The sequence below is a fragment of the Rhinolophus sinicus genome, chromosome 11 (genome assembly GCF_057876585.1).
Source record: "Rhinolophus sinicus isolate RSI-liver-muscle chromosome 11, RSI-T2T, whole genome shotgun sequence".
Classification (NCBI taxonomy): Eukaryota; Metazoa; Chordata; class Mammalia; order Chiroptera; family Rhinolophidae; genus Rhinolophus; species Rhinolophus sinicus.
Window position 1 is genome coordinate 11,789,811 of NC_142511.1, and position 26,145 is coordinate 11,815,955.

Here is a 26,145-nt window from a genome sequence, read left to right on the forward strand (position 1 = left end):
ATGCATAGCTTCAGAAGATACAAGCTCTTGGGGGAAGAAGATGAGACTAAGAATGGGAAGGACCCTGCCCTGAAGGCAAAGGGTTTTGGTTTTGGTTGTTGCCATTCCTAACGTGAATGACAGCAACACACCAGCAGAGAGTATAACATCAGTTACCTCTTTGCCATGGTGGTAACTGACCACTACTCGCTTCCTTCAGACAAAAATTCTCCAGCACCAAAAGGGAGAAGAAGTAATCTGGTCAGGCCCCCAAGAGAGGCACGTCATCTCTCAGAAGCCTCCTAACGCTGTCAGAAGCTTTTCTGGTCAGAAATGAAATGCTCTGGTGCCATCTGCCCTGGAAAGATGAGTGGGGTGACAGCCCAGACACGGCAGGACCAGACTACAGTGGGTAAGATGTGGGTGGCAAGCATGAAGGGAACACCTCTGCCCTCCCCAATCCTGGGGGTCCTATCAGAGATGGTCTTTCCACAGTGGCCATGTCAGGAGACTTGGTTCTAGTCTTACTCTGTAACAGCATGGCCTTGAGAACCCCTGACTCAAGGTTGTGAAAGAATCCTATGACAAGTGTACGTAGATGGCATTAAACAAACTAGGAAGCAAGGTGCTCTTTTTATCAGCAGTGACAGATGGGGTCTCTTCATGTTGGGATCTCCCATTTGGACAATGACTCACATACATTGTCTCAGCAAATCCTCAGACCCCTGTGAGTCACCATGTCAGAAATTGTTTATTTTTAACCAGCTGAAGGACTGACACACACGGAAGGTAAGTGACTTTCCCAAGAATGCTAGCAGAGTTTGGACTAGAATATACCACTTCTGAATCGTTGGCTACTTCTCTCTGTGGCCACCATCTATGCAATTTTTCATGCACAAAAGGAATCATTGTTCTCTGGAGTGCCGTTCATTTGCCAATTCATAGATAAAGAGACTCTTTGGAAACATTTTTGACCTAAAAGCCTAAATTCGTGTTATAGTTTTGGAATGACTAGCCCCATTTTCTGTCCTTTGAAGAAAACCAGGAGTAAAATGATAGTCAGTCAGAATATCCTAAACGAACCCTCCACCTGAGAGAATTGAGGAGAGGTTGGTTCCCGGACTCCATGGCGTGCAGAACAAGGAAAGACTGGAAAGCTTATTGGAGAATCCTTTCAAATTTCCAGCCACCATTTCCTGCTATGCTGATGTCCTTTATTTCCTAGACTCTTCTCAAAGAATGAAAAATGTGATGTTAAGCCAGGGCTCACAATGAGGGACTCTGAGATCATGAGGGTGGGGCTGTGATTGGGACCCGTCCATCATGACCATAGAAGGTGGTGACTAGAGGAAATCTGGCTTTAAATGAGGTGTGGGGACCCTCTCAGGCCACTGGGAGAAGGCCCAGCAAGGCAAGCATTCAGCACAAGAAGGGCCCAAAAGTAGGTAGGGAGGCTAGGGTTCCAGAACGGCTTCAGCTAACTGGCGGAGCAGAGGGCATGCGACAGAATTCCAGCACCTAAAACCCAGGCAAGGAACTAGCGTGAGATGCCAGGAAAAGAGTAGAAAAGAGCCCTATTACTGGACTGGAAGGACCAAACATGAGCTTGGTCAAAAAGGAACAGGTCAAGAGCCCACATGTAGACCAGAGAGTGTGTTAGGCCAGCAACAAGGTGATTGGTGAGGATCTAGGAACATACTCAGAGTCTCGTGCCTAAACACCCTCACCTTGGACTGAGGCAAGGTGACCTACAGACTTGCCGTAGGTGGGTCCCCCTGAAGGGAAAGAAAGATCATTCAACGGACTCATTTGGAGCTGTGATCGTTGCTCCTTTCTTAGTTCTCTCTCTGCACACTCACCCTTGGATGGATTCATGGGCAGATATGCAAGCACAGTGCAAACGTGTTATTTTAAAAGCCTCGCGATACTTAATAGGACCACACTGAATAGGATAAAAGCTCTGTTCTTTTATTGAGTCTTGCTGATTTCTTCCTTTGGTTTCTTATACCATCTCACCTCAGAGATCCCAGGTCTAGGATGTTCCAACACCAGATTTAGGCTAGTGTCACCAAAACCAATCACCTATAAAATGCAGGCGGGTAATATAAATGAGGAAAGCAACCCGTGAGGGAGAAGGGCGTGGTAGAGACTGGTGAATTTGAAAACACATCTCAGAGGGGACAGCAACAGTTAGCTCCAGGCAGCCAGTCAACCCAGGGTTGCCAGAGCTGCTTACTTGGGGTAAAAAAAAAAAAAAAGGAAGGAAAAGAAGGAAGGAGGGAAGAAAGGAAGGAGGGAGGGAGGAAAAGGGGGGGAAAAAAGGGAAAAAGAAAAAACAATGAGGAAGTGAAAAAGTTCTGTAATACCATGCAGGTCAAACAAAACTTGCAATCTTTGCTTTAAGCTTTTTCTTTTCCCTTGAATTTATATTTGGGTCCTGAGTCTATCTTAGACAGAAAATACAAGAGGGGAGCAAGAGAAATCCCCACAATAGACCCATAGGGGCCACTGACATCTAAGGAAAAGACCAAGGGAGAAGGGCCGAGTAAGGAAGTCGACCGTCTCTGGTCCCTGCAGTAGTTTTCTATTGCTACTATAAACAATGACCAGAAACTGAGTGGCTTAGACTAACACAAAAATACTTACAGTTGTGAGGGTCAGAAGTCTGACCTGGGATGTATCGGGTTAATGTCAAGGTGTTGGCAGGACCACATCCCTTTCTGGAGGCTCTAGGGTGGGTCCGTTTCCTTGCTCATTCAGGTTGTTGGCGGAATTCAGTCTTTACAGTCAAAGGGCTGAGGTCTGGTTTCCTTGCCAGCTGTCAGCCTTTTTTTGCCTGATTGCAAAAAGCCTCAACTCCTTAGTGGCATATACAAGACCACTGACAATTTGCCCCATGTCTGGTTTTCCAGATTCATCGCTTACCTCTCCCTGTATTAGCAACACAATTGTCTAAAATGTCCTTCCCTTTCTTCTCCACCTGGTGATGAGACATTACAATGGAGATACCTCTTGGTTGTCTTCTCTCTCCTCTCACCCTCTCCTTTTTGTTTCTGCAACACATTTTCTCCCCACTTTGGAGATACCTGTTTGTGATGTGCCTCACCTACCAGACTATATACTTTTGTAGGGCAGAGATCGTGTCCTAGTTTTCTTGTACCTCCAACACCAACCACAGTGCCATGCAGATAAGAGTTGCCCCATAAATACACCTTGAATGCATGAGTAAATGAAGTCTGCTAGGTGCTAGGGAAAACAGAATTTGCATTGTATGCCTACTACACTGACCTTACAATCAGTTATGCTGACTTTACAGTCAATTCGAGTAGACAGTGCTGTTTACCAGAAAATCAAATCGGTCATCAATTACAATTGTGATTAGCGCAATAAAGAAGAAACAGCAAATTTTTTCGTATGAAACTCTTTTATGTTCCAATAACGCTTGACACTTTAAGAACTTTTCTTTTCTTTTTTTTTTTTTTTTTCAGGAAGCTCATACAACCCATTCAGACTAAAGAGTGCTATAGAGAGGCAGAGGAAAACAGACCAAGAGAGACAGAGAGCTCTGCCTTCCACCTTCAGGAACTTTTCCAGTTACGTATGTCAGGGAGTGACATGAAATCTCCCCTCTTTTCTACAGAAGTATGAAAAGATGTCTGTCCCTCGTGAGTGCCTCCGACTGATCCAGTGTCACCACAGAGGAGGGGTTGGATCATGTGTAGCACCTCAGGGCACCAGTTCCCATCCCTACACCTCAGCGAGGCCTGCAGGTCATTAGCTAGAATAAAGGATGTCCATATTCACAATTCCCGAGCCTCCTGTTTTCTTCTTAAAGAAAAAGGCACAGGGAAACAACATGTGGCTCCCAAAGAGTTCCTAATCTCTTGAATTTCCAATTTAAGAGATTAGTGGAAGTCATACTTCCCTTCCTGGAAGAAGACCAAGGACAAGTTGGTCTCATGCAGAGGCTCTGACATGTGGGCCCTCGCCTGACCAGGCCAAGCTGCCAAGTTTTTCCATGACACAGGCTGCTGTTAAATCCCCTCTCTACTCTTTAGTAACTCGGTAAGCATCAGCAAACGACTTAACCTGGCTGAGTCCCAACACCCTTGTGTGTGACATAGACACGAGAATATCGCACTCGTAGGGTTGTTTGGAGACTAACTTGAGACAATGTGGGCCAAGTGCATGGCACAGGGCCAGGCACAGAGTTGGGGGCGGGAACATTAGTTGCTGCCCTTCTGTCTACCTTTCCCCTAAACTTCCTAAACCATGAAGGAAGTGCCAGACCAGGTGTGGTATAGTTGAACAGTTAATTCCTGAGGAAATTCTGAACGAATGTCTCCCAACAAGATAAATGATTCATGTGTATGTGTGTGGAGGAGGGGGATAGTGGCCAGGATAGCCACACATCTATTTAATTCCTTATGTATACGTAGGGGCTGGCTGCTCTCAGAGAATGTGCTTCTAATGTTGGATGGGGTCCCAGTGAGTCAGCAGGAAGCAGAGCTCACCAGGCCAATCGGATTCAGATTAGGCCACGTGGGGGAGGGCCCAACACAGGAAAGATGGCGCCTGCCTGCCTGCCTACCACACAAGAGGACCTCTCACAGGGAAAATGGCAATAGTCCTCCCGGTCTCGCTTCAAAGCCACACACCTCAGTCTGCCCCCTGTATGTCTCTGACACCCCCTGAGTGACTGTCCTGCTGCTGGAGCCCAAGGTAAGTGCCTGCAAGTGAGAGAGTCTGTGTGCGGGCCATTTAAGAGGATGCCTTGGTTTCCCGTAGCCTTCTGTCCCACCAGGCTGGTCGGAATCCCCACTGTTTTTCACAGCCAGTTGTGGGGGCTCCTCTTCCCGGCACCAGTACTCCAGACTGGGGAGACTGGTTTGTGGCTGTGGTCCCCTGTTCCTCCGGGAACATCTGTGGCTGAGGTATCCCTCCCAATTCCCAACCAACACACAGAGGTTTAGGGCCAGCCTGTTTAGCATCTCTGCCGCTTCTACCAGGCTCCACGTGGCTTCTTTATATCCTTAGTTATAAAACTCCTGTTCAGGTAGACTTCAGACGATTCTCCAGGTTGATTGTTCTATAATTTAGTTGTAATTTTAATGTAATATTCTGCGGTTTGAATAGATATGGCAGTTATTCTTTTTGGTGTTTTCTAAGCTTCCTGGATCTATGGTTTGGTGTCTAGCATTAATTTGGGGGAAATTCCCAGTCATTATTGTGTCAAATAATTCTTTTCTTCCTTTCCTCTCTTTCTGGTTTTCCCAATAATTAATAACCTTCCAGAAATCATCCAGGCCCAGAGTTCACTGTTGAATTCTACCAAACATTTAAGGAAGAGAGTATACCAGTTCTCTACGATCTCTTTCAGAGGATAAAATCAGAGGGAATGTTTCTTAACTCATTCTATGAGGCCAGCATTACCCTAATACCAAAGCCAGGCAAAGATATAACAAGAAAAGAAAACCACATTCCTTAAATGATTGGTAGAATTCAACAGGGAATCCATCTGGGCCTATGATTTCTGTTTTGAAAGGTTATTAATTATTGATTCAATCTCTTTAGCAGATATAGACCTATTTATATTGTCTATTCTCTCATTTGCGAATATTGGCAAATTGTGTCTTTCATGTAATTGGTCCACTTTATCCAGGTTATCAAATTTGTGGCATAGAGTTGTTCATAGTATTCCTTTATTATCCTATTTATGTCCATGGGATCTATAGTGATGTCCCTTCTGTCGTTTATATTAGTAATTTGTGTTCTTTCTCTGTTTTTCTTAGCCTGGCTAGAGGTTTATTGACATTACTGATCTTTTCAAAGAACCAGCTTGTTGTTTCATTGATTTTCTCTACTGACTTTCTGTTTTCAATTTCATTGATTTCTACTCTGGTTCTTCTTATTTCTTTTTTTCTGCTTACTTTGAATTTACTTTGTTCTTTTTCTAATTTTCTATTTACTATGATTAATAGTATATGTATATAGAAGTCCCAATGATTGTTAAGATAATTATGTAACGAATGTGCATCTTTAAAACACCAGAAGTTTAATGGTAATTATTCTAAGTGTTGAGATTAAAAGGAGGCATTTATTTTCTTCTTCTTCTCTAAAATTTCCTGCAATGAACTAAAATTAAATATACACACACATACCCACCTTACACATTTCAAGCACCAACTCTGTTTTTTATTTTTAAAAGGATGAAGTTATATGCTTAAAGTAGTTCCTTGGAGTGTTATTCATATTACTAAGAAGAGGCAAACTAAACATAAGCCAAATAGAAATGTTTAAACAATCTTTGGTATCTTAACTTCATAGAACATTATACAGTCATTCAAAATAATTACCATAAATCAACATGATGTTATGTTTATAATAAGTTAAAAAAGCATTTGAATAGAGTAATACACTAGGGTATCAATTATGTGAAACTCTCCTATGCATATACACAAAATCTAATATGGAATACAGACATTTTAAAGTTTATTATCATAATGGGAGTATGGGGTTTTTTATTTCTGATACTCCCATGTTATTATTTATCCAATAATATGAATTATAACACAAATTTAGATTTCTCACAAAACAACATTAATCTTAAATTTTATTACTCATTTAAAAATGAGTTTATGTCTCAAAGTTCAAGTTTATTTTGATTCTGGTTATTTTTGACCCTTCCATTAACTAAAACACAAACAAACAAACAAACAAAATAGACACAAACAAAAAACCTAACACCTCACAAGTCTTGTTTTACTTTTGATTACTTCTCATCCAATAATATACAAGAATCCTACCTGAAATGTGGAAAAACCCTAGCCTTGCCACTAACTTTAAATAACCAACACTGTTTAGAATTACAAAGGTATTTATTAGAAGGTTTGAATTCATATATAAAAGAGATCGCAATTCCACGAGGGTGTGTGGCATCACTACCCAGCCTACTTAAAGAAGGCAACTGTACTCCAGGCATATGGGTGTACTCCAGGCAACTGAAGTCACTAGCATATGGGTGGCATTGGACAAATCACTGAACATGTCTGAATCTGTATTGTGTCTCTTAAATGGGCACTACACTCCTGATTCAGGGGTAGGGGCAGAATAAGTGCTATTCTTACTTTGGGGCTAGTAGAACTTCATGGTGGGGACCACAATTTAGTCCCTTACCTAATGTAAGTTCCTTAACTTGTGTCACCAGAGTGGAGAAGCAAATTGAGGACACAGTTCGAGCACAGTGACAAATAAACTCTGCCCTCTGGGTGCTCTTTGCTACCACGAACGCCAGCATAAAAGACACACCAGTATACACTGCCAATGTTTTGAGGGAGGGAATCTTCATAGATTATCTACTCACCAGTCTTCTGTTTTGCTCTAAAGGGCATCAGGGGAATGCCAGTCATCCAAGAAGACTAATCTGTGACTGTAGGGGTGGAGAAAGAAGCTGCTTTCAAGGCCACTGGCCTGCCCACCAGGACCTCCTGATGCTAAATTAGGTACAATGTGGGTGAGAACGTGCTTGGAGCAGGTGTTGGGAAGGTGACTTCCAGTCTAGAGCAGAAGTGGGCAGAAGTGCACTACTGAGAAAAAAGTATATCTCATATGCTAGTGACTTCAGATCCCTGGAGTACAGCTGTTGTCTTTTAAGTAGGCTGGGTGGTGATGCCACACACCCTTGTGGAATTGCAACCTCTTTCATCTGTTAATTCAAACGTTCAAATAAACACCTTTGTAATTCTAAATGGTGTTGGTTATTTAAAGTTAATAAACAAGATCAAGATAAGAAAGGAGGGAGCCAGCTTGGCATTATGTTGACAAGGATGGTGCAATGAGAGAATGCGAGTGTTCTGTGGCCTGAAAAGCACTGTGCAAAAATAATTCTTAGCCAGCTGATTCCAGTTGATATAAATGGTTGACATCGCTAGGCACTCATTACAAATCAGAAAACCAAGGCTTAATTTTAAAAGCTCACGTAAGCTTGCCACTCCTAAAACCTTAAATAAAAGCCTTAAGTTTGTTTCTTTAGTACTTTTTGATTGCATTCAGTGACACCCATTTGAAACTGCCTCCTCTTCAGGAAGTACCTAAGATATTGGTTTTTCCCAGCTGTTCCCATTACAAAGCTCCTTTTTTACCATCACAATGAGGAGAAGTGGAAAGAACATCAGACTTAATGCCAGAAAATCTGTTCAAATCAAGACAGTGGTGCTTCCTAGCTATATATCAGAGTAAGTCAACATGTCTCTAACCTTAGTCTCCTCATCTGAAAAATGAGGATAACAGCACTGACCTTAAAGGATTGTTTTGAAAACTAAGAGATAAAATATGCAGGTATAATTATAAATTACAAAGCACCATAAAAATGTACGGTAGTGTTATTACTCATATGTGAAGAAAGTTCATTTTTCAATGAATATTTACTGAACATTGCCGTACGGCAGACATTTTCCTAGGCAGTAATGATGCAAATCAAATATATATTATCCCTCGTTGAGAACTACTGCCTTAAGTTCATAGAAAATCAGCGCAGGTGGTTCTAGAAGGAAGGGAGTTTGTACCATTAGTGCTTAGACTTATACTAGTGCTCAGTAAATACTCAATGAATGAATGAATGAATGAGCCACTTGGAACCCCTTTGACAAATTCCTTTTAGAGTAATTAAGGTCTAATGTGCCCAAGTGAGAGGTAACAATAACACCACATGTATTTATACAGTGCTCTGTACAAGTTGTGTGATCTGGGGCAAGTAGTTCAAACTCTCTGAGTCTCAAGGTCATTGGTTCATAAGGAGGGATATTAACCCATCTTGCAAGATCACTGGGAGAATTACATGAGATAATTGATGTAAAACATACAGCATTAAAGGTCTAGGCTCTCACCCCTTTGGGGCAACTTACAAAAGGAATCTTAGCAGGATGCTTTCTCAGCTCCTGCCTCTTAAGCTTTTTTTTACCCATAAAAAGGGCCAGGGTAATTTGAGCATATACGTTTTTGTTGTTATAAACATGGGGAATACTGGGCATAATGCCAGAAACTGACAACCAGCGACCTAACTCATCCCTCCCAAGCAACCAGGTTAGTTAAGAGGCCCAGAGAGCTGTGATTTGCTCAGGATTATACAGCTAATAAGGACCTCCCTGAACTCAGAAGGCTCGGTCAGCACTCCAAGCTGGCCAGCCTTCCCAGTGCTGGCCCCATCATGCCATGGCTTCTTTGTGAGTTTTGGGGAAATACTTTGTGTATTCTGTGTTCTGTAGTCTCATATAGACATAGAAGACCAGATCGGGGAATGTCTTCTGCAAATACTGGGAAGGGTCTCCAATTTTCGACTTCATCCTGAAATGAAATGTAAATATGTTGGCACGCTTGCCCCAAGTTCCTCCCTCTTTATAGCATATGGCCCCCCAAGATCGCCTTGGTCCCTGGATTTCTAAAGCAGAATGAATGAGGACTTGGGAATCTGACAGAGCAAGAGTTATCTCCTGACACTTTAATTCTGTGAACTTTGGTAATGTGGTTTTGTGAACCTCAGTTTTATCATCCATAAAATGGGCATAATATGATTCCACAATCCCTTCTCTACATTTCCAAAATCTGAAACAGCCCTGGAACCTGAAAAATTTTTTTATGAGTTTGCAGCTAATGTTTTTGGCAGCAAACGCTGATTTAATTAACATGGGGCTACTTTTTAGACTTTTATAATGTTACATTCACTTTATCCAGCTGCCTGGTCCCCAGGTGTTTCTTCACACAAGGGAATCACTACCCTTCTGTTCAGTGAGACTCAGAAGAAGCTAAAAAGGAAGATGAGAGCTGGGCACATCCATCGTTCACTGTTAGACCCTTGTAATGGCCCTTTTCCAAACAGAGGGGAGGAATTACCTTTCTTTCATCAAAATAAATTTTGTTCTTCCCATCAAATAGCAGATATAAATTTATAATTGGATTTTAAAGTCATCCTCATTTCGTATATGACTTACAGGAATGAAAACAATACTTACTTTTTGTTCTTTTTTTCGTCAATGTGTTCCCCTAAATTCCGGATGAACTTTAGCAGATCACCCACGGTGTCTGTGTAGAAGTTGCCATTTTTTTCATAAAATGCATTCATTTTCTTCATAACATAGGGGATAATCTAAACAACAAAACATTACACAAAAACATGGCAGCAACACAAAATAAATCCTGGTGTAATACAAAAAAGGCAAAATACAAATTTGAATATCTATCAAAAATTACCACTCATTAAAAGAAAATAATGGGAGTAAACACTACACACCAAAATGCTAACTGTAGTTGTGTTTGGATGTGGAATTACGAGTGACTTTAAATTCGTGTATCTCTATTCCAAGTGAATTGTTTTCACGAGAAATTCAATATATAAAAACACGTTTTAGAACATCTTTGACTACGATACTAGGAAATTTGCTCAGTATACTTGACAATATTTGTATCCTTGTGGCCACCCTTCCAAATTCATATTCGATAACATTTTCTCCTGACGGAAAGCAGGCCTGGCGGCCATTGCCAAAGTGAGTGTAGTTGTCTTTTGTTTGTTTTCTTTTTAATTATATTTCCAAAGTTCCATGTTCCTCCTTGCCTCTAGGTGTCCTTGGGCAACTTCTGTCATATTAATGCCTTCCCCTTTGTAGGTGGCTCTCATATTCAGAAAGAGTTTGGGGTAAGAGCACAAGCTGCAACAGCCATAAAGCCAGAGGCTCCCTTAGGAAGAGTGATTGGACCAAGACTAGTGAAGAGCCCTGAGACTGCCCACACGTACTATGTGTGGGGCACATGTGGGAAATGCTGAGCAATGTACGTGTGGCAGCATGGGGCAGCCCATGGAAAGAAGGCAGGCGTATGCACAGGAAAACTTGGCTCTGGACCTCAGCCGCCCAAAACTGATTGTACGACAATGAAAATGGGCAAGTCACTAAAATCAACAGAAAGACAAAGTCTAAAATGGGAATCAAAAGATAAGACTTGACGTCAACCTAAATTCAATATAGGTCAATGATGTAAGGGAAAGAACCAATGAATTAGGAAACCAAAGAACGGGATTCTCTTTCCAGCTCTGCCAATCTCTGGCTTTCTGGTCCTGGGTATTTGGGGTCCCACCTCTGAACCTCAGTTTCCTCAGCATTTAAATGAGTTAGTGGACTTGACTGCGTCACAGCTTTGTGTAGTGAGTGGCTTTAGTGTATGACCTCTATAACCAGACTGCTCAACTTCAAATCCTTCTACACCCTTTACTGGCTCTGTGCCTTTGGAAAAATTGTTTGCCTGTGTCTCAGTTTGCCAAGCTGCAAAATGGAGCTAACTGTCTCAGAAGTTGTTATGAAGATTGGCCTGTCGTAACTCACATAAAGTCCTGAGAAGTATAGCTACCATACAGTCAGCACTACATAATTATTAGCTATTACTATCATCTGCTCTGGTTTCAGATTTCTCTGTTTCTACAAGTTTTAGCTGAAGCTTTATCGACACTCATTTGGCAAAGAGTCATGGCATACTTGCTCCGTGCCAGGAATAGAATAACAGACAAGACAATGGATGGTCTTTGCCCTCAAGTAAGAAAGATGGAAGCCAGCAATTATCAGTATGATGTATAATCTAGAGGCAAGGGAGGGAAGGAAAGCAAAATGAGACCCAGAAACAAAGAGGTGTGAGAGAAGCAGAGTCTTATGTCAGGCCTAAGAGAGGGAAGCTGTTAGTCTCAGTGAAAGACCTGAGAATCGTGGATTCTCCCATAGTGCTTTGCACCTGTCTCTGGGTACGCAGCATGGATCACACAGCCATCTTTTCCATGGTTCTCCAGACACCGCATGGACCATGCTGTTCTCTGCTTTATATATCCATGGTTTCACATGGGCCTAGCATATCCCTGGTACTTGACAGGTGTCTGCTAATTAATAATAATGTAAGCTCTGATACTACTGACTAGATCAAGATGGTGACTAATCTTTTATGTTCCATAAAATGTAGTTCAAGTTAGGTGGACCTTTTCTTGAACAGGAAGAGTTGGAAAGATCATCTCCTCTTCATAGTCTGTTGTCTCAGACAGAATGTAGGTATGTTATGTGGCTCATCAAAAGTGGGAAGTTCAGAGGCAGTGGAGGCCCTGGACTGAAATGCCTCACGGTGGAGCACCTCTGTTTGCTCGTGTCACAGTGGTAATGGGATTATTAGCCAGGCCCTTCTCAGAGAAGGTGTCTTGAGGAAAAGAGCCACAGAAAAGGGAAAGGGTCACAGGCTGGGACAAGGCCATCCTAAAGAGGAGTCTAGATGAGACTCTGTCAGGAGAGCGTGGACTCCAAAAGGGAGAGCAGAGACCCAAAATGGCAGAGGGGGGTGAGGAAGAGGAGGAAGAGAGGGGAAATCCCCTCTTTCACTTCTCGGCTGGGTCAGGCCAATAGTATAAAAAAAAGTTACTTAGAAAAACTATCATAAAACATTACACAGCTTCTTATTCCTGGAATAACTCCCCAACCAAAGGAAGTGTTCGTACCTTAGTAGTCCACTGGTTAAACTTTCTGGGACGTTCTGATGGTCCAGGGGGGATTTGAGGATCCAGGAGTTGGAGGATCTTGCTATTCTGTTTTCGTGTTTTGATGTCAGATTCATTCCCCACATTCCTAAGGGTCCTATAGCGACTGAGGATGAAAGAGTTATCAAGGTCTTTCCATCCTTCCCACTCTTTCTAGAAAGAGATTCTTTCCAAAATGTTAAATTTTGGGTTTTAACAAAAGTAGTAAAACCATGTCTTTAAAAAATCTGCATGATGGGAGAGACAGCCTCTCTCTCTCTCTCTCTCTCTCTCTCTCTCTCTCTCTCTCTCTCTCTCTCTCTCTCTCTCCCCCCCCCCCTCTCCTATTCTTTGGAGGAGAGAACCATAACCCAGAGAGGTTAAGTCACCCCTCCAAGGACACACAGCCAGGAAATGCCCAGCTGAGCAGCCCAGCTGAGCAGAAAGCTGATTCGCAGTCTGACTCCTGCTCTGCCCACACCACTTAACTGTGATGGCTAATTTTATTTGTTAATTGACTGACCACAGGGTGCCCAGGTTAAGCATTATTCTGGGTGTTTATAAGAGTGTTTCCAGGTGAGATTGGCATTTGAATCAGTGGAGTCGTAAAGCAGATTGCCCTCATATGTGTGTGTGTGTGTGTGTGTGTGTGTGTGTGTACATATATACATATATTGGTATAAATTTCCCTATTGTTCTGTTTCTCTAGAGATACTGACTAAAACACTCACTCTCTCCATTCTGGAAGCCTGTGATACACAGTCAAGTGTTACTTACCACTCCCAACTCCAAAAGAAAGGATGGCTCAGCAGGCCAGTCAGATGGTCCTTCACATTTTCCCCAGGGCAGAAAAGGTGATGAATGAGGTTCGCAATTTCCTCATTTGGAGAATGTCGAATCACCTCGTCATTACTTTGAGTCTTCAGCGTCTCGAAAGGGATTTCTCCTCTCTTTATCACATATAGGACCAGCAGTCCAAGGGCCTGTACAAGAGCCATCAGTCAAGCTGAAGATGCTTGTGAATTATCACTCTATTTGGGTAACCTTGGAGCGTGTGGTGCAGGCTAGGGGCAAATGGAAAATGGGCGGAATCTCAAGTTGTCCACAGGCTGGTTAAGGAGAGAAGACACAGGTCTGTACATAGAGAACTCTTCAAGGCAGTGTATGGTCCCCACAGTTTAGGTTTGTAAGGAGCAAAAGATAACCCTGGCCTAGAGTTGTCAGAACAGACTGCTTAGAGGTAGAAGGATTCGAGCTGGACCTTAAAGTAGGGGCAGAAATTAGATAAATACGAGAAAAGAAGAATGTTTTAAGCAAGTGGAGCCAGGAGCCTACCTGGGAACTGGGACTTTGGGTCGGGCCTATGTGAGGCAGGAGGTAAAGGAGCCCATCCGGGTCCAGTGGGACATAGTGATGGCCCCAGGAGTTGGGCAATGGCAGGAAGGAAAGGCCAAGAAAGAGGCCAGCATAGGAATGCCTGCATCAAGCAAGACACCAGTCAGGGGAGGAGCTGAAATCTGGAGCCGCTGAACCACAAAGGCCAGACCCAGGGATGGAGAGCTTTTGCCCATTGGATTGAAGATTAACTCTCCAGGAGACAGCTGCCCTGACAGGCTTGGAATCAGTGGGGAGCTTTGGTCTGCAGAGGCCAGGTGCTGTCTCTTCTCGGGAGAACCAGTTATTTCAGGATCTTCACCAGTTTGGCCAAGCATAGCCTCTTTCGAGCTGTGGATGGACCCCATCCCTCCCAGGTGTTTCAGAGAGCCTTAGGATCTGGCCATTTTTGGAATTTGAGTGACATGAGAAAAGAAATCCCATTTACTTTGTTCTTAGGTAGCGAATTCCTCCTGCAGGAATTTTGGAGCTGTTTTGGAGAAACCTCCTGGAGGTAATTTGAGAAAAGGTGTGGATTGCTCAATTTATTTCCATGTAAAGCTAGTGGGGAAAGAGAGAGATCCAAAGAGACACAGAAAGAGATCACAGCAGCAACCAGCTCCACACCAACCCAGGGAAATACCATTGTCTGCTGGGGAGCGAAGGCAGTGACCTCTGGGAATGTCCCCTAATTGGCCACAGGAAATAAGGTAATGAACGAAAAAGGAAGCAGAAAGATGGAAAAATAAACCGACTATCGAAATTACCTTCAGATCGCTCTTGATTTCCTCTGGCTCTCCAGCCCACTTGATGCTTTTATCAAAATCTGCCAGGCGAACAGTGTTCTTGAAATCTAAGGAATAGTTTGTAGAGGTGTGTTGAAAATCCTCATTCTCCATGTTGGGAGTAACTCGTTTAAATAATGTAACACAATGTGCAACCCATCGTCTCTAAAGAAGGCAATAATAGAGCTTATATCTGCATTGTTCTTTACTCCTCAAAACACCGGCCTGTGTGCTGTGTCATGTGACCTATTAGGCATCTGCCAACAGCAGGTATTACATTTTACTTCTTCCAGCCCGGGTTGGGGGGGTGGGAAGGCTGAGGATAAATTTAACTAGCATCCCATTCATGCAATTCCTGGAGGCAAAGAGCACAGACTTGTAACAGAGCTGTTGGCAGAGTTAAGGGTACATCCTATGACGAACCAACAAGGCTCCAAACCAAACCTGCCCACTAGCCACAGCCCACGACGACATGGTAATCAGTTATTGTGGATCTACCATGTGCTTGTGATGAGTCACTGCTTCCTTGACTCCTTCAGAATCTTTTTTCCTTGAAGGAGGCCACTGAGTCCTCAGAAAGAGGGATGCGTGGCTGAGAATGGTCAGGAACAAGATGACAGGAAGGCAAGTCAGTGATGCTTCTGGCTTGGAGGAGTCTGAGAAGGAAGGCTCGGTAGCCCCAGGTAGGATGACAGCCAGAGCAATTGTGTGCTTCTCGAACTCCTTTCACTCCGAGCTTCAATGTTGTGTGGAAACCCGGAGTTGAACAGAAAATGAACCCATTAAATGATGCACCAAGCGCTGAGTGAGGAGAAAAGGACAGTGAAGAAAGGGCACACCGTCCCAGCCCTAGGGAATTCAAAGTCTCCGGGTGAGGAGACCGATACTGAACAAATAATTACACAGGGAAACAAAGAATTAATTGTAGTTTTGAAACTGCTAGCCAGAAGCACAGAGTGCTCTAAAAATATATTACAAGAAGAACTACAGGGCTATTTGGGTGGTGAGGAGAAGTCCTCCTTAAATAAGAGACACTTAGGCAGAAAAGATGAGTATAGTTTGAGTAGGTGAACAGAGTTGAGAAGAGAGAATGGAGTCTCTCTAGGAATTCGAGACAGAAAGGAAACTGCAGAATTCCACTGTGACAAAAAGAAGGCCCAAGTGCCCAAAGAAGAGGGATGAAGTCAGAAAGTGGCCGGTAATGAGGTTGAAGGGGGAGATGGGGTGCAGATCATAAACCATAGACTGTATCAGTCATTGGAACTGATAAATTCCCTTCGCTTGTTTAAGCCACTTTGAGTGGAGTTTTCTGCTACTTAAAGGTGACGCTAATGGAACTCTTCACATCTCTTCCAACACTTGATTCCCGCCCCCACAGGCCCCAATTTTTTTATTTTTAGATTCAACAGACACTGTTACAGTGCAATGAAAAACTGTAAATACTTACACTTAGTTTCTGTACTTATATAATCACGGACTGTTCACAAACAGTGGATGGGCAGAGTTCGGACGAAATCTGCCCACTCCCCCGCTGCCAGTGAATCGAGAACCTCAGTCCTCTTGTCTTTCACTCTGCAATTCGTCCTCACCTCAGTGATATCACCTAAGACTAATATTTTTTAATGTTTATTTTAAAGAAAACAATCCATGTTTCCGTTACTTTAAAAATGAATGATTTTTCTGTTCATTCTTGCTCCTTAGAAGTCATTGTTTCCTCCCAGACTCTTTCTCTCCTCCCTGACGCATGTCCTTTAGCAGTTCTTTCACGAAGGGTCTGTGGTTAGAAAGTTTTCCTGAATCCTTGAATGCTCACCACATGTATTTTGAGTCACATGTGAACAATAACAATTTGGCTGCTGTCTCAGTCGGCTCTGGCTGCTATGACAAATTACCATAGAGTGGATGGCTCAAAGAACAGAAATCTATTATTCACAGTTCTGGGTGTGAGAAGTCCAAGATCAGGGTGTCAGCAGGGTTGGGTTCTTGGCGAGGTTCCTCTTCCTGGTTTACAGATAACCATCATCTTGCTATGTCCTACATGGTGGAAAGACAGCTAGCTAACTCTATGACATCGTCAGATAAGGGCACTAATCCTGCCAAAGCAATCTGAGAAACAAGAATACAGCTGAGGCATCACACTTCCTGATTTCAAACTATATTACAAAGCTATAGTAATCAAGGCAGTATGATACTGGCATGAAACCAGATTCATAAGCCAATGGAACAGAAATTGAGAGCCCGGAAATAAACCTACACATATACGGGTCAACTGGTATTCGACAAGAGAGCCCAGAATACTCAATGGGGAAAAGAGAGTCTCTTTAAAAACTAATGTTGGGAAAACTGGATCGTCGCATGCAAAAGAATGACACTAGGCCCGTATGTTACACCCCTCACAAAAATTAATTCAAAGTAGGTTAGAAACTTAAATATAAGACCTAAAACCACAAAACTCTCAGAAGAACACAATAAAATCTCACTGACATTGTTCTGAGCCATGATTTTTGTTTTGGATATGATACCAAAAGCACAAGCAACGAAAGCAAAAATAAACAAATGGGACTACATTAAACTAAACAGCTTCTGGATGGCCAAAGAAATGATCAATAAAATGAAAAGGCAGCCTACTAAAAGGGAGAAAATATTTGCAAGTCATGTATCTGATATGGGGTTAATATAGAAATAAAAAAAATTCATACAACTCAATAACAAACAAAAAATACTCTGATTAAAAAATGGGCAAAGGACCTGAATACACATTTTTCAGAAGAAGACATAAAAATGGCCCACAGGTACATGAAAAGGTGCTCAGCACTATTAATCATCAGGGAAATGCAAATCAAAACCACAATGTGATATCACCTCACACCTGTTAGAATGGCCATTATCAACAAGACAAGCGATAACAAGTGCTGGTGAGGATGTGGAGAAAAGGGAACCCTTGTGCACGTTGGTGGGAGTGTAAATTTGTGCAGTCACTATAGAAAACAGTATGGAATCTCAAAAAATTAAAAATAGAACTACAGCAATCCCACTTTTAGGTATGTATCTGAAGGAAATGAAATCAGTATCTTGAAGAGATATTTTCACGCCCAAATTCATTGCAGCATTATTTACAATAGTCAAGATATGGAAACAAGCTAAGTGTCTGTCAACAGCTGAATGGATAAAGAAAATGCAAATATATGTGTGTGTGTGTATATATACATATATATATATGTATATATATATATATGTATATATATGTGTGTGTGTGTGTATATATACATATACATATATATATGTGTATATATATTCAGAGGGTGCCACAAAATGCAAACACATTTTAAGAAAGAAAAAACCTGTATTAAAATTACACTGATGGTAACCACTTTGAGCACCTCTTGTCATTGCAGAAGTTAAACATGACTTGTATTTATCTTTTGTTATCGGTATATATTATTACAATTTTAATACAGTTTTTTTCTTTCTTAAAATGTGTGTACATTTTTTTGGCATCCTTTGTATATATAATGGAATATTATTCAGCCATAAAAGAGAAGGAAATCCTGCCATTTATGATAATGTGGATGAACCCTGAAGTCATTATGCTAAATATAGTAAGACAAAGATGAATCTAAAAAAACTGAACTCATAGAAACAAAGAGTAGATTGGTGGGAGTGGAGGAAATGGCTAAAGGTGGTCAAAGGGTACAAATTTCCTTATAAGTGAGTAAGTTCTGGGATCTAATGTATGGCTTGGTGACTATGAGTAACAATATTCTATTGTATATTTGAAAGTTGCTAAGAGACTAGAACTTAAATGTTCTCAACACACACACACAAAATGGTAACTGTGAGGTGATGGACATGTTAACTACCCATATTGTGTAATAATTTCACAATATATATGAATATAAAATAATCACATTGTACACCTTAAACTTACACAATGTTATGTCAATTTTATCTCAATAAATCTGAAAAAAAAAAAATTTCTTTGTGAAAAAAACGGCACCAATTCCATTCATGAGGGCTCCACCCTCTTGACATAATTGCTTCCCAAAGGCCCATCACACTGGGATTAGAGTTTCAACATATAAATTTGGGGGGAGCAGAAATACTCATTCCATTGCAGCTGTTAAATAGGTTCTTTCTCTTCAGCTCTATCTTTTTGCATCCAGGTTGCTAATGAGAAAATTCTTATGCCAATACAAATCTGGTTTCTATGTTGGTAATTTGTTTTTTTCTTGATAGCTTTTGAGTTTTTCTCTTTTTTCCCTTGATGTTTTGAAATTCCTTTAAGATGTGACTCAGTGGCTTGTTCTTTTTTCCCTTATTTATCCTCAGCTTTTACTGAGTTTTTTTTTTTTTTTTTTTTTTTTTTTTATGTGAGACCTATATCTCTCTTTAATCCTGGTACATTCTCAGCTACTTTTTTTATTTAAAGTTTATTGGGGTGACAATTGTTAGTAAAGTTACATAGATTTCAGGTGTACAATTCTGTATTACATCACCTATAAATCCCATTGTGTATTCACCACCCAGAGTCAGTTCTCCTTCCATCAACATATATTTGATCCCCCTTACCCTCATCTCCCACCCCTCTCCCCCCTTACCCTCTGGTAACCACTAAACTATTGTCTGTGTCTATGAGTTTTTGTTTCTCATTTGTTTGTCTTGTTCTTTTGTTTTTGGCTTATATACCACATATCAGTGAAATAATATGGTTCTCTGCTTTTTCTGTCTGACTTATTTCGCTTAGCATTATACTCTCAAGATCCATCCATGTTGTCACAAATGGTCCTATTTCATCTTTTTTTACCGCCAAATAGTATTCCATTGAATATATATACCACAACTTCTGTATCCATTCATCTATCGAAGGATATTTTGGTTGTTTCCATGTCTTGGCCACCATAAATAAAGCTGCAATGAACATTGGAGCACACATGTCTTTATGGATAAATGTTTTCAGATTTTTGGGGTAGATACCCAGGAGAGGGATTGCTGCGTCATATGGTAATTCTATTTTTAATTTTTTGAGGAACCTCCACACTGCCTTCCATAGCGGCTGCACCAGTTTTCTAAGCTACTTTTTTCAAATATTGCTTCAGCCTCATTCCCTGTCTTCCCACCTCCTGAATGCCTTTTAGAACTTCTGGATCTAATTCATGACTCTAATCTTTTTTTCTTTTTTTTTAATGCTTTCCATCCCTTTATGCTTTTGTTATCTCCTAGGAGAATTTCTCAGGTAAACCTTCTAGTTTATTAATTTAATGTTCAATCCAGTCTTGAGTTCTTAATATTTAAAGTTATGTTTTTTACTTCTAAATTCTTTATTTGGTTCTTTTCACAATGCTTCTCCTTGCTTCTTGGATGAAACAACATTTGTTCTCTGTTTTTACTAATTATACTTACTTTAAAGTTGGGTTGTGGTTACTCAGCATGGCAGACTAAATAAATACCCATGTCCCCATCCTGGAATCTGTGACTGTTTCTTTATACAGCACAAAAGGGGACTTTGCAGATGTGATTCAGTTAAGAATCTTGAGGTGGGAGAGATTATGCCAGGTTATCAGGATGAATCCTAACTGCAGTCACATGTATCCTTGTACAAGGGAAGCAGAGGGAGATTTGACGACAGAAAAGGCAATATGACCACAGAAGCAGAGATTAGAGTGATGCCTCCACAAGCCAAGGAATGCTAGTAACCACCCGAAGCTGGGAGAGGAAAGGAACAGAGTCTCCCCTATAGCTGTCAGAGGGAATTTGGCCCGGCTGACACCTGATTTGGGGCCAGTGGAACTGATTTCATACTTCCGGTCTCCAGAACAGTGGGAGAATACACTTCTGTTGTTTTAATCCACTAAGTTTGTGATCAGCAGCTGTAAAAACCGAACACACTCAGATCCCAGCTGTATTTCTATGTAAACCTACTTCTCTCCTCTAGGACCTTAAATACTGTTCTCTGCCTCTCCGAGATACCTGTATGCTCATTTTGTCCTGTTCCCTTACACCGAGCTTAAATCTCAGTGCATATCTGTAGGGTAGGTGTCTGCTTCTGGTTACCCCCCTAGACCTCTGTTCTCACTTGTAATATACTGACTTGTCTGTTTGACACACTGCACTTAGACCTCATAACCACATGAAGAAAGTATTATCAGGCTCAAATGAAAAAACCAAGGTTCATAGACTTAAGTGACTTGTTTGAGGTTATAAAGCTACAACGTAGCAGAACTAGGCTGCAAACTTCCCAAAAAGTACCTAAAACCAAGGCACTCTGTACTCTACCACACTGCCTCCTGGGACAATGCTCAGCTGTGCTTGTTTCCTTTAGTGTTGCTTTCATTTATTGTGGTTTTGGTTCAGACCAATAGACACCGACTTGTTCTGCCTTCTTGGGATCTGTTTCACTCTGTTACATCTTGTCCTGGCGTCCCCAATTTTACTTCAGTTGTAGCGTTAAGTTTCGCAGTAATTGCCCCCTTGTCTGAAGGAACACACCCTCAGGGTTCTCTGACTTGAAGACTACTCTAGAAATGCACATTTCTGTAGCTGGCTCCATTCTAGGCATGCCTTCATATTTGTATTTGCCAAGGGCAATGCAAGGTTAGCTGGTATTCCGTTAGCATCCACGACCTCCGAGTGGGGTAAGGGTTCTAACTGGTAGTCGAAGAGACTGCACAGTAATTGTGAATTTGTTGCATTGGTCCTTCAACTGAACAACCCACATTTACTCTAGCCCTTTCCTATCTGCAATGAAAATGCTTTCCTTTTGTCGATAAAGACCCCATACTTTCTAAGAGATGACTGGGGACTTACCTATTAAGATGTTCTGTGGCTGCAGGTCCTGGTGAGTGTATCCACACAACAGGTGTAGCTCTTCAACAGCCTTAAATATAGACGAGAGGATGTTTCGGGCAAACTTATCTTCCTCGTTTCCCACCACCTTCCCTCTGTGCTCGGCCAAGTGCTTCTCCAGTGTCTGCTCACAGAGGGATATGCACACATACAGACAGCCCCTGTGGATCTCAGTGCCATAGAATGTCACCAAGTCACTCTTTGCTCGGATGCTCTGGAGGCAGGACACTTCCTTTTGTCCATGTGTGCTATCTTCCAAGAATCGCTTCACGGCTACCTCTTGGTCATCATAGAATCCCAGGTAGATGCCCCCTTCCGACGTGTCAGCAATTTTATAATCTTTAACAATAAAGATCTTGAGTTTGCCAATCATCGGGCGGTACATCCTGTGGAGCTGTTTCAGGGCCTCTCGCCAATGGGAGCTCTGAGGTTCCCAGTCTTCAGTGGGAGGGTGAAAATCTTCTTTGGCTCCATGACGGAGAAGAAGCTTTACAAGGGGAATGTTGTGTTTGCGCCTTGCTATCGTGACAAGATCTCCACAATCTGTGCTGGCTCCCTTTTCACACAGCAACTGGGCAATATCTTTCTGTCGGAGTTCGACAGCCAACAGCAGTGCTGTTTTGCCCTCTTTGTCTGTGTCATCAATCTCTATATCTTCTTGTTCTAGAAGCATCTTCACCAAACCGATGTGCTCCTTTTCCACTGCCAGAATCAGGGGCGTCTTCCCTTTTTCTCCCCTCACGTTGACATCAGCCCCATAGTCCAGCAGAAGGCGAGTGATGACCTCCACCTTGCTGTTATCAGAGTTCCGAAAAGCACGGATCAAAGCATTTCGGCCCATGTTGTCACGGGCTTTGACATCGGCCCCCATCTCATCAAGGAGGACCTTCACCACTTCTAGATGTCCGTTTTGAGCAGCATCCATGAGTGCTGTGGCCCCTCCTTTCCTAAGCCTCTCTTGATCCTCCTTCGTCTTTCGACCCAAATTTACCTTTGCTCCTTTCTCATGTAGGAATCTTAAGGCATCAACCTTACCATAGGAAGCGGCTTCCATGAAAGCTGTAAAGCCATTCTCATCAGACTCATTGACATCTGCGCCTTTGGAAAGGAAAAGTTGGAGCAGCTCCACATTGCCCACAAGCCCAGCAATGATGAAGGGAGTGGCCCCGTTCTTCTTCCTCCGACAAGGGTCAGCTCCAAAACGAAGCAGAAGGTCTACAATGTCCTTCCTGCCGCTTTGTACTGCATTATGCAAAGGTGTCCAGCCCCCATCCTTGTCCTGGAAATTGACATCAGCCCCTCTTTCTAGCAATTCCTGGACCAGCTCAATATCTTCTTTTTTAACAGCTTTTATCAACGAATAATTATCCGCCCCTGAAGTCTTCCCATTGCTGGAGAATGTGGGTCTCTCCTGAGGGTTGTTATTGTTCTTCGTCTCCATGATGGTAAACACCACTGGTTACACCTTTTTGCCTTTCTTTGAGAAAATGAAAATTTATCTCCTTGGGACTTGATCAAAGAAACACGGAGCTCTAGAAACTCCTGTCACGATAAATAGGGATTATTTCGCTACATATTAGCAGTATGAGGAAGGACAATATTCTTGGAATCTTCTGACATTCCACCTGGTGATAAAAAAGGTACTTTGTAATTTTATAATAGTGAGAAAACATTTGATTTAGAGAAATTAATTTTCCTAGCAACTTTTTGAAAATACATCTACTTATTTATTACAGAACTGTTTTATTACAGAATATTGCTGAATATATATAAATTAAAAATAAGAAAATGATTATAATATCACTGCCCAGAAACAGACATTGTTAATATTTAGTATATTTCTATAGATTGAAAAAAACATAGCTGGGATCATGCTGTCTAAGTAACTTTGTATCTTTCTTCCTTTCATGTGATGTCATACTATAAATAATTTCCTGTTATTACTGAGTCTTTTAAAACATTTTTAATGGCTGTGTAAAATGCTATCATACAGTTGTTTAATTTCCCTATTACTGAACAGTTTTAGGAATAATTTTTAAACAAGACTTTTTTTATTATTTATTTTTTAAATTTATTGGGGTGACAATTGTTAGTAAAATTACATAGATTTCAGGTGTACAATTCTGTATTACATCATCTATAAATCCCATTGTGTGTTCACCACCCAGAGTCAGTTCTCCTTCCATCAACATATATTTGATCCCCCTTACCTTCATCTCCCACCTCCACCCCCCTTACCCTCTGGTAACCACTAAACTATTGTCTGTATCTATGAGTTTCTGTTTCTCATTAAACAAGACTTTTTAAATAAGAATTTTTAAACAATTCCTAATAACATTGCAGCAGATTTACCTTATTTTAGCTTGTTTTCTTATGCAAGACCTCATAAATGATTTCTTACGATACGTAGATTTCAAAGATTTGAATGACTGGTCAAAGGATATGATTGTTTTTAGGATTCTCAACCTATATTAATAAATTTCTTCCAATGTGATTTAAATACAGTCTGACGAGAAGTAACCTCTTAAAAAAACAAACAAACAAACAAAAAAAGCCAGAAACCCCATTTAATAAGAAAAAATGTAGCTTTGTCAATTTGCTTTTGTTATTAAACACCTTTTTCTTATTAAATACATTGAATAAGAAAAAAATGTGTCTTTGTCAAGTGTGTTCACTGGCTCCATGCACATCTTCTTTGTGCATGATCTGCTCCTAGTCAAAGTAGTTTAAAGTAGTGAAAAAGCGGAATTTAGCGTACTGAAATGGCATTGACTCAACCTGAGCAAGATCGAAGTTTGAGCCCCTGGTTGTGTGACTTCAGACCATTACTTCCTAATTGTCTAACCTTAGCTTGTTGACTCTCAACTTTGTTTCCTCAAATGGAGAACAAAACAATAAACATGGTCCCCTGTACAAAGTACATTAAAGTAGGGGGTGTGGCAAATATTAGACAGTCAATGAATGGTTGAGCTAATTATGTCCCTTTATGAAAAAAAAAGAAATGGTAACGAATTCTATTCTCCCCACCCATGTGCATAGACATACTACACAAACAGGGAACCTGGGAGTGGCAATGTAGTCCCACTGCCCTCAATCAGATCTGAGCAATTTAGATCTAATTCAAGCATCAGACAGCACCAAACCATTACCTGAATCTTTATATAACTTCACCTGCTGCAAAATTCGCAAAGCAACCGCTTTTCAGCAATCCACTCTGTCTCAAAGCCTCCAGCCTCTGAAAGGTCTAACCAACTGTGCTACATAAACACAATCACCCGGCAGTGAAATCTTTGAACCAAAGTTTTGTGTAGACAGTTCCTGTTACAGCAGCTGTGAGATGAGCCAGTCTGAATAAAGGAAGGAAAGAAAATCGAAGAAACCCTGAGTGAAATATCAGAGTAGAGAATAAAGACACCCCAGCAAAAGCACTGCAAGGAACCATCCTGGTTTCAGTTTCAGTTTCCCCATGTAACCAGAGGTCCCTGATAAACAGGGACGGCTTGAATAAACAGTATGGCTTGTGGCAGAACCATGAAGGTCTCCGGAGGGCTCAGGGCTAAAGGACCCTGGGGTGGTTCTGCCTCTCCTTCCATTCCCCAAACGCCACAGCCCCTTTCACCTCCAGATCCCCAAAGCCCAAGGAAGCCTTCCTTCAAAGAAAACGATTTCTCAAACTTCTCCAGCACCCCACCTCCTTCCCATCGTACCTGCTAACCTCCGCCGCCTCCTCCGTTAATTTTTGTCAGCGCCTAATCTTCAAATACTGTTGTCAGCAGAGAAATATTTCCTTCTGGGGACGTCACTGAGCCAGCAGGGTGGAGTCAAGAAAGGAGTGACAGGCAACACAAAGGAGGGCATGGAGAAACACGCCCACACTCAGCTTGCTGTAGCCGGTGCAGGCAGCACTTTTACGCCCCACAGAGAAAAGAGTGGCTCTTCTCTGACTGCAGATGACGGATCACGCAGCCGACCTTTCAGCCTTTCAGCGTGCAGCAGCCAGCTCCATCCTTATCACGTTTTCCCAACTCCCCTATCTTCTTGAGGGAAATTAATGGAAAGTAAACATTTATTAGGCACTGAGTAGGTGCCTGGCTCCATGCTCATGGCTTCACGAGTGACATGGCCCCAGTTAACCCCTCACAATCCTGCTGCTGATGAAACTGAGTCTCAGAGAAGCTAAGAAAGCCCCCGCACTCATCTGGGTGCCTTCAGCTTGCTGTCCTCAAAAGGGCCCTGGGTTGGCATTCTGGAGACCTCGTTCTGCAGCCAGAGCTGTTAGCTGAGTGACCTCAGGTGGGTGGTTTAATGACGTTGGGCCTCAGTTTCCTCACGTAATATGACTTCTAAGGTTCCTTTCTGCTCTAGAAGTTCTGTCCTTGACTACTTTCCTAGCTCTGAGCTGCGTACTGTGTACTGAATGCTGCTACAGAGGAAATAGTCCTGTCTTCAAAAGATGTCCATCCAGTCTCACTGGTCGACAAACTCTGAATAGGGCCAGGGATAGTGAGTGGGTCATGGTCCCATGATGTTCACCAGTGACGTGCCATCCAGACTCTGAGCCCGTATTGCCCATTATGCCCCAATGACACCCACACCTCTTTCTCCAGCCCTAACCTCCCTGCTGAGCTTCAG

The 26,145-nt window shown here is 41.9% G+C and overlaps 2 protein-coding genes across 4 annotated transcripts in view; one reads left to right on the forward strand and one right to left on the reverse strand.

The window, feature by feature from the left end:
* The window catches only part of RGSL1 (regulator of G protein signaling like 1), an 88,700-nt gene extending 85,241 nt beyond the window's left edge, over positions 1-3,459 (forward strand). The window contains exon 24 of the mRNA XM_074322193.2: positions 200-3,459. Within this exon, the coding sequence (XP_074178294.2) occupies positions 200-236 (37 nt within the window). The 3' untranslated portion in view covers positions 237-3,459. The remainder of the gene's footprint in view (positions 1-199) is intronic.
* Positions 3,460-6,152: 2,693 nt separating this feature from the next.
* On the reverse strand, positions 6,153-25,337 carry RNASEL (ribonuclease L). Of its 3 annotated transcripts, none has more exons than XM_088801613.1 (8): positions 25,221-25,337; positions 24,685-24,860; positions 21,475-23,138; positions 14,653-14,738; positions 13,289-13,494; positions 12,494-12,638; positions 9,987-10,120; positions 6,153-9,321 (listed from the first exon to the last, which is right to left on the reverse strand). In XM_088801613.1, exons 3-8 carry the CDS (start codon positions 22,952-22,954, stop codon positions 9,183-9,185), a joined length of 2,190 nt encoding a protein of 729 aa, XP_088657739.1. In that variant the 5' UTR covers positions 22,955-23,138; positions 24,685-24,860; positions 25,221-25,337; the 3' UTR covers positions 6,153-9,182. The 3 variants fall into 3 exon arrangements, with proteins under 3 accessions (XP_088657739.1, XP_019591536.3, XP_019591709.3); XM_019735977.3 differs by having other exon boundaries at positions 24,663-24,860; XM_019736150.3 differs by lacking the exon at positions 24,685-24,860 and having other exon boundaries at positions 25,221-25,331.
* Between the last annotated feature and the right edge of the window lie 808 nt (positions 25,338-26,145).

Excerpts from the sequence above, each read along its gene's own strand:
- RNASEL (XM_088801613.1), bottom strand. The coding sequence starts at position 22,954 with ATGGAGACGAAGAACAATAACAACCCTCAGGAGAGACCCACATTCTCC. Across the intron at positions 14,739-21,474 it reads GCCACAGAACATCTTAATAG|ATTTCAAGAACACTGTTCGC; the intron begins GTAAGTCCCCAG and ends ACTATTCCTTAG. Across the intron at positions 10,121-12,493 it reads TTAACCAGTGGACTACTAAG|ATTATCCCCTATGTTATGAA; the intron begins GTACGAACACTT and ends TTTGTTGTTTAG.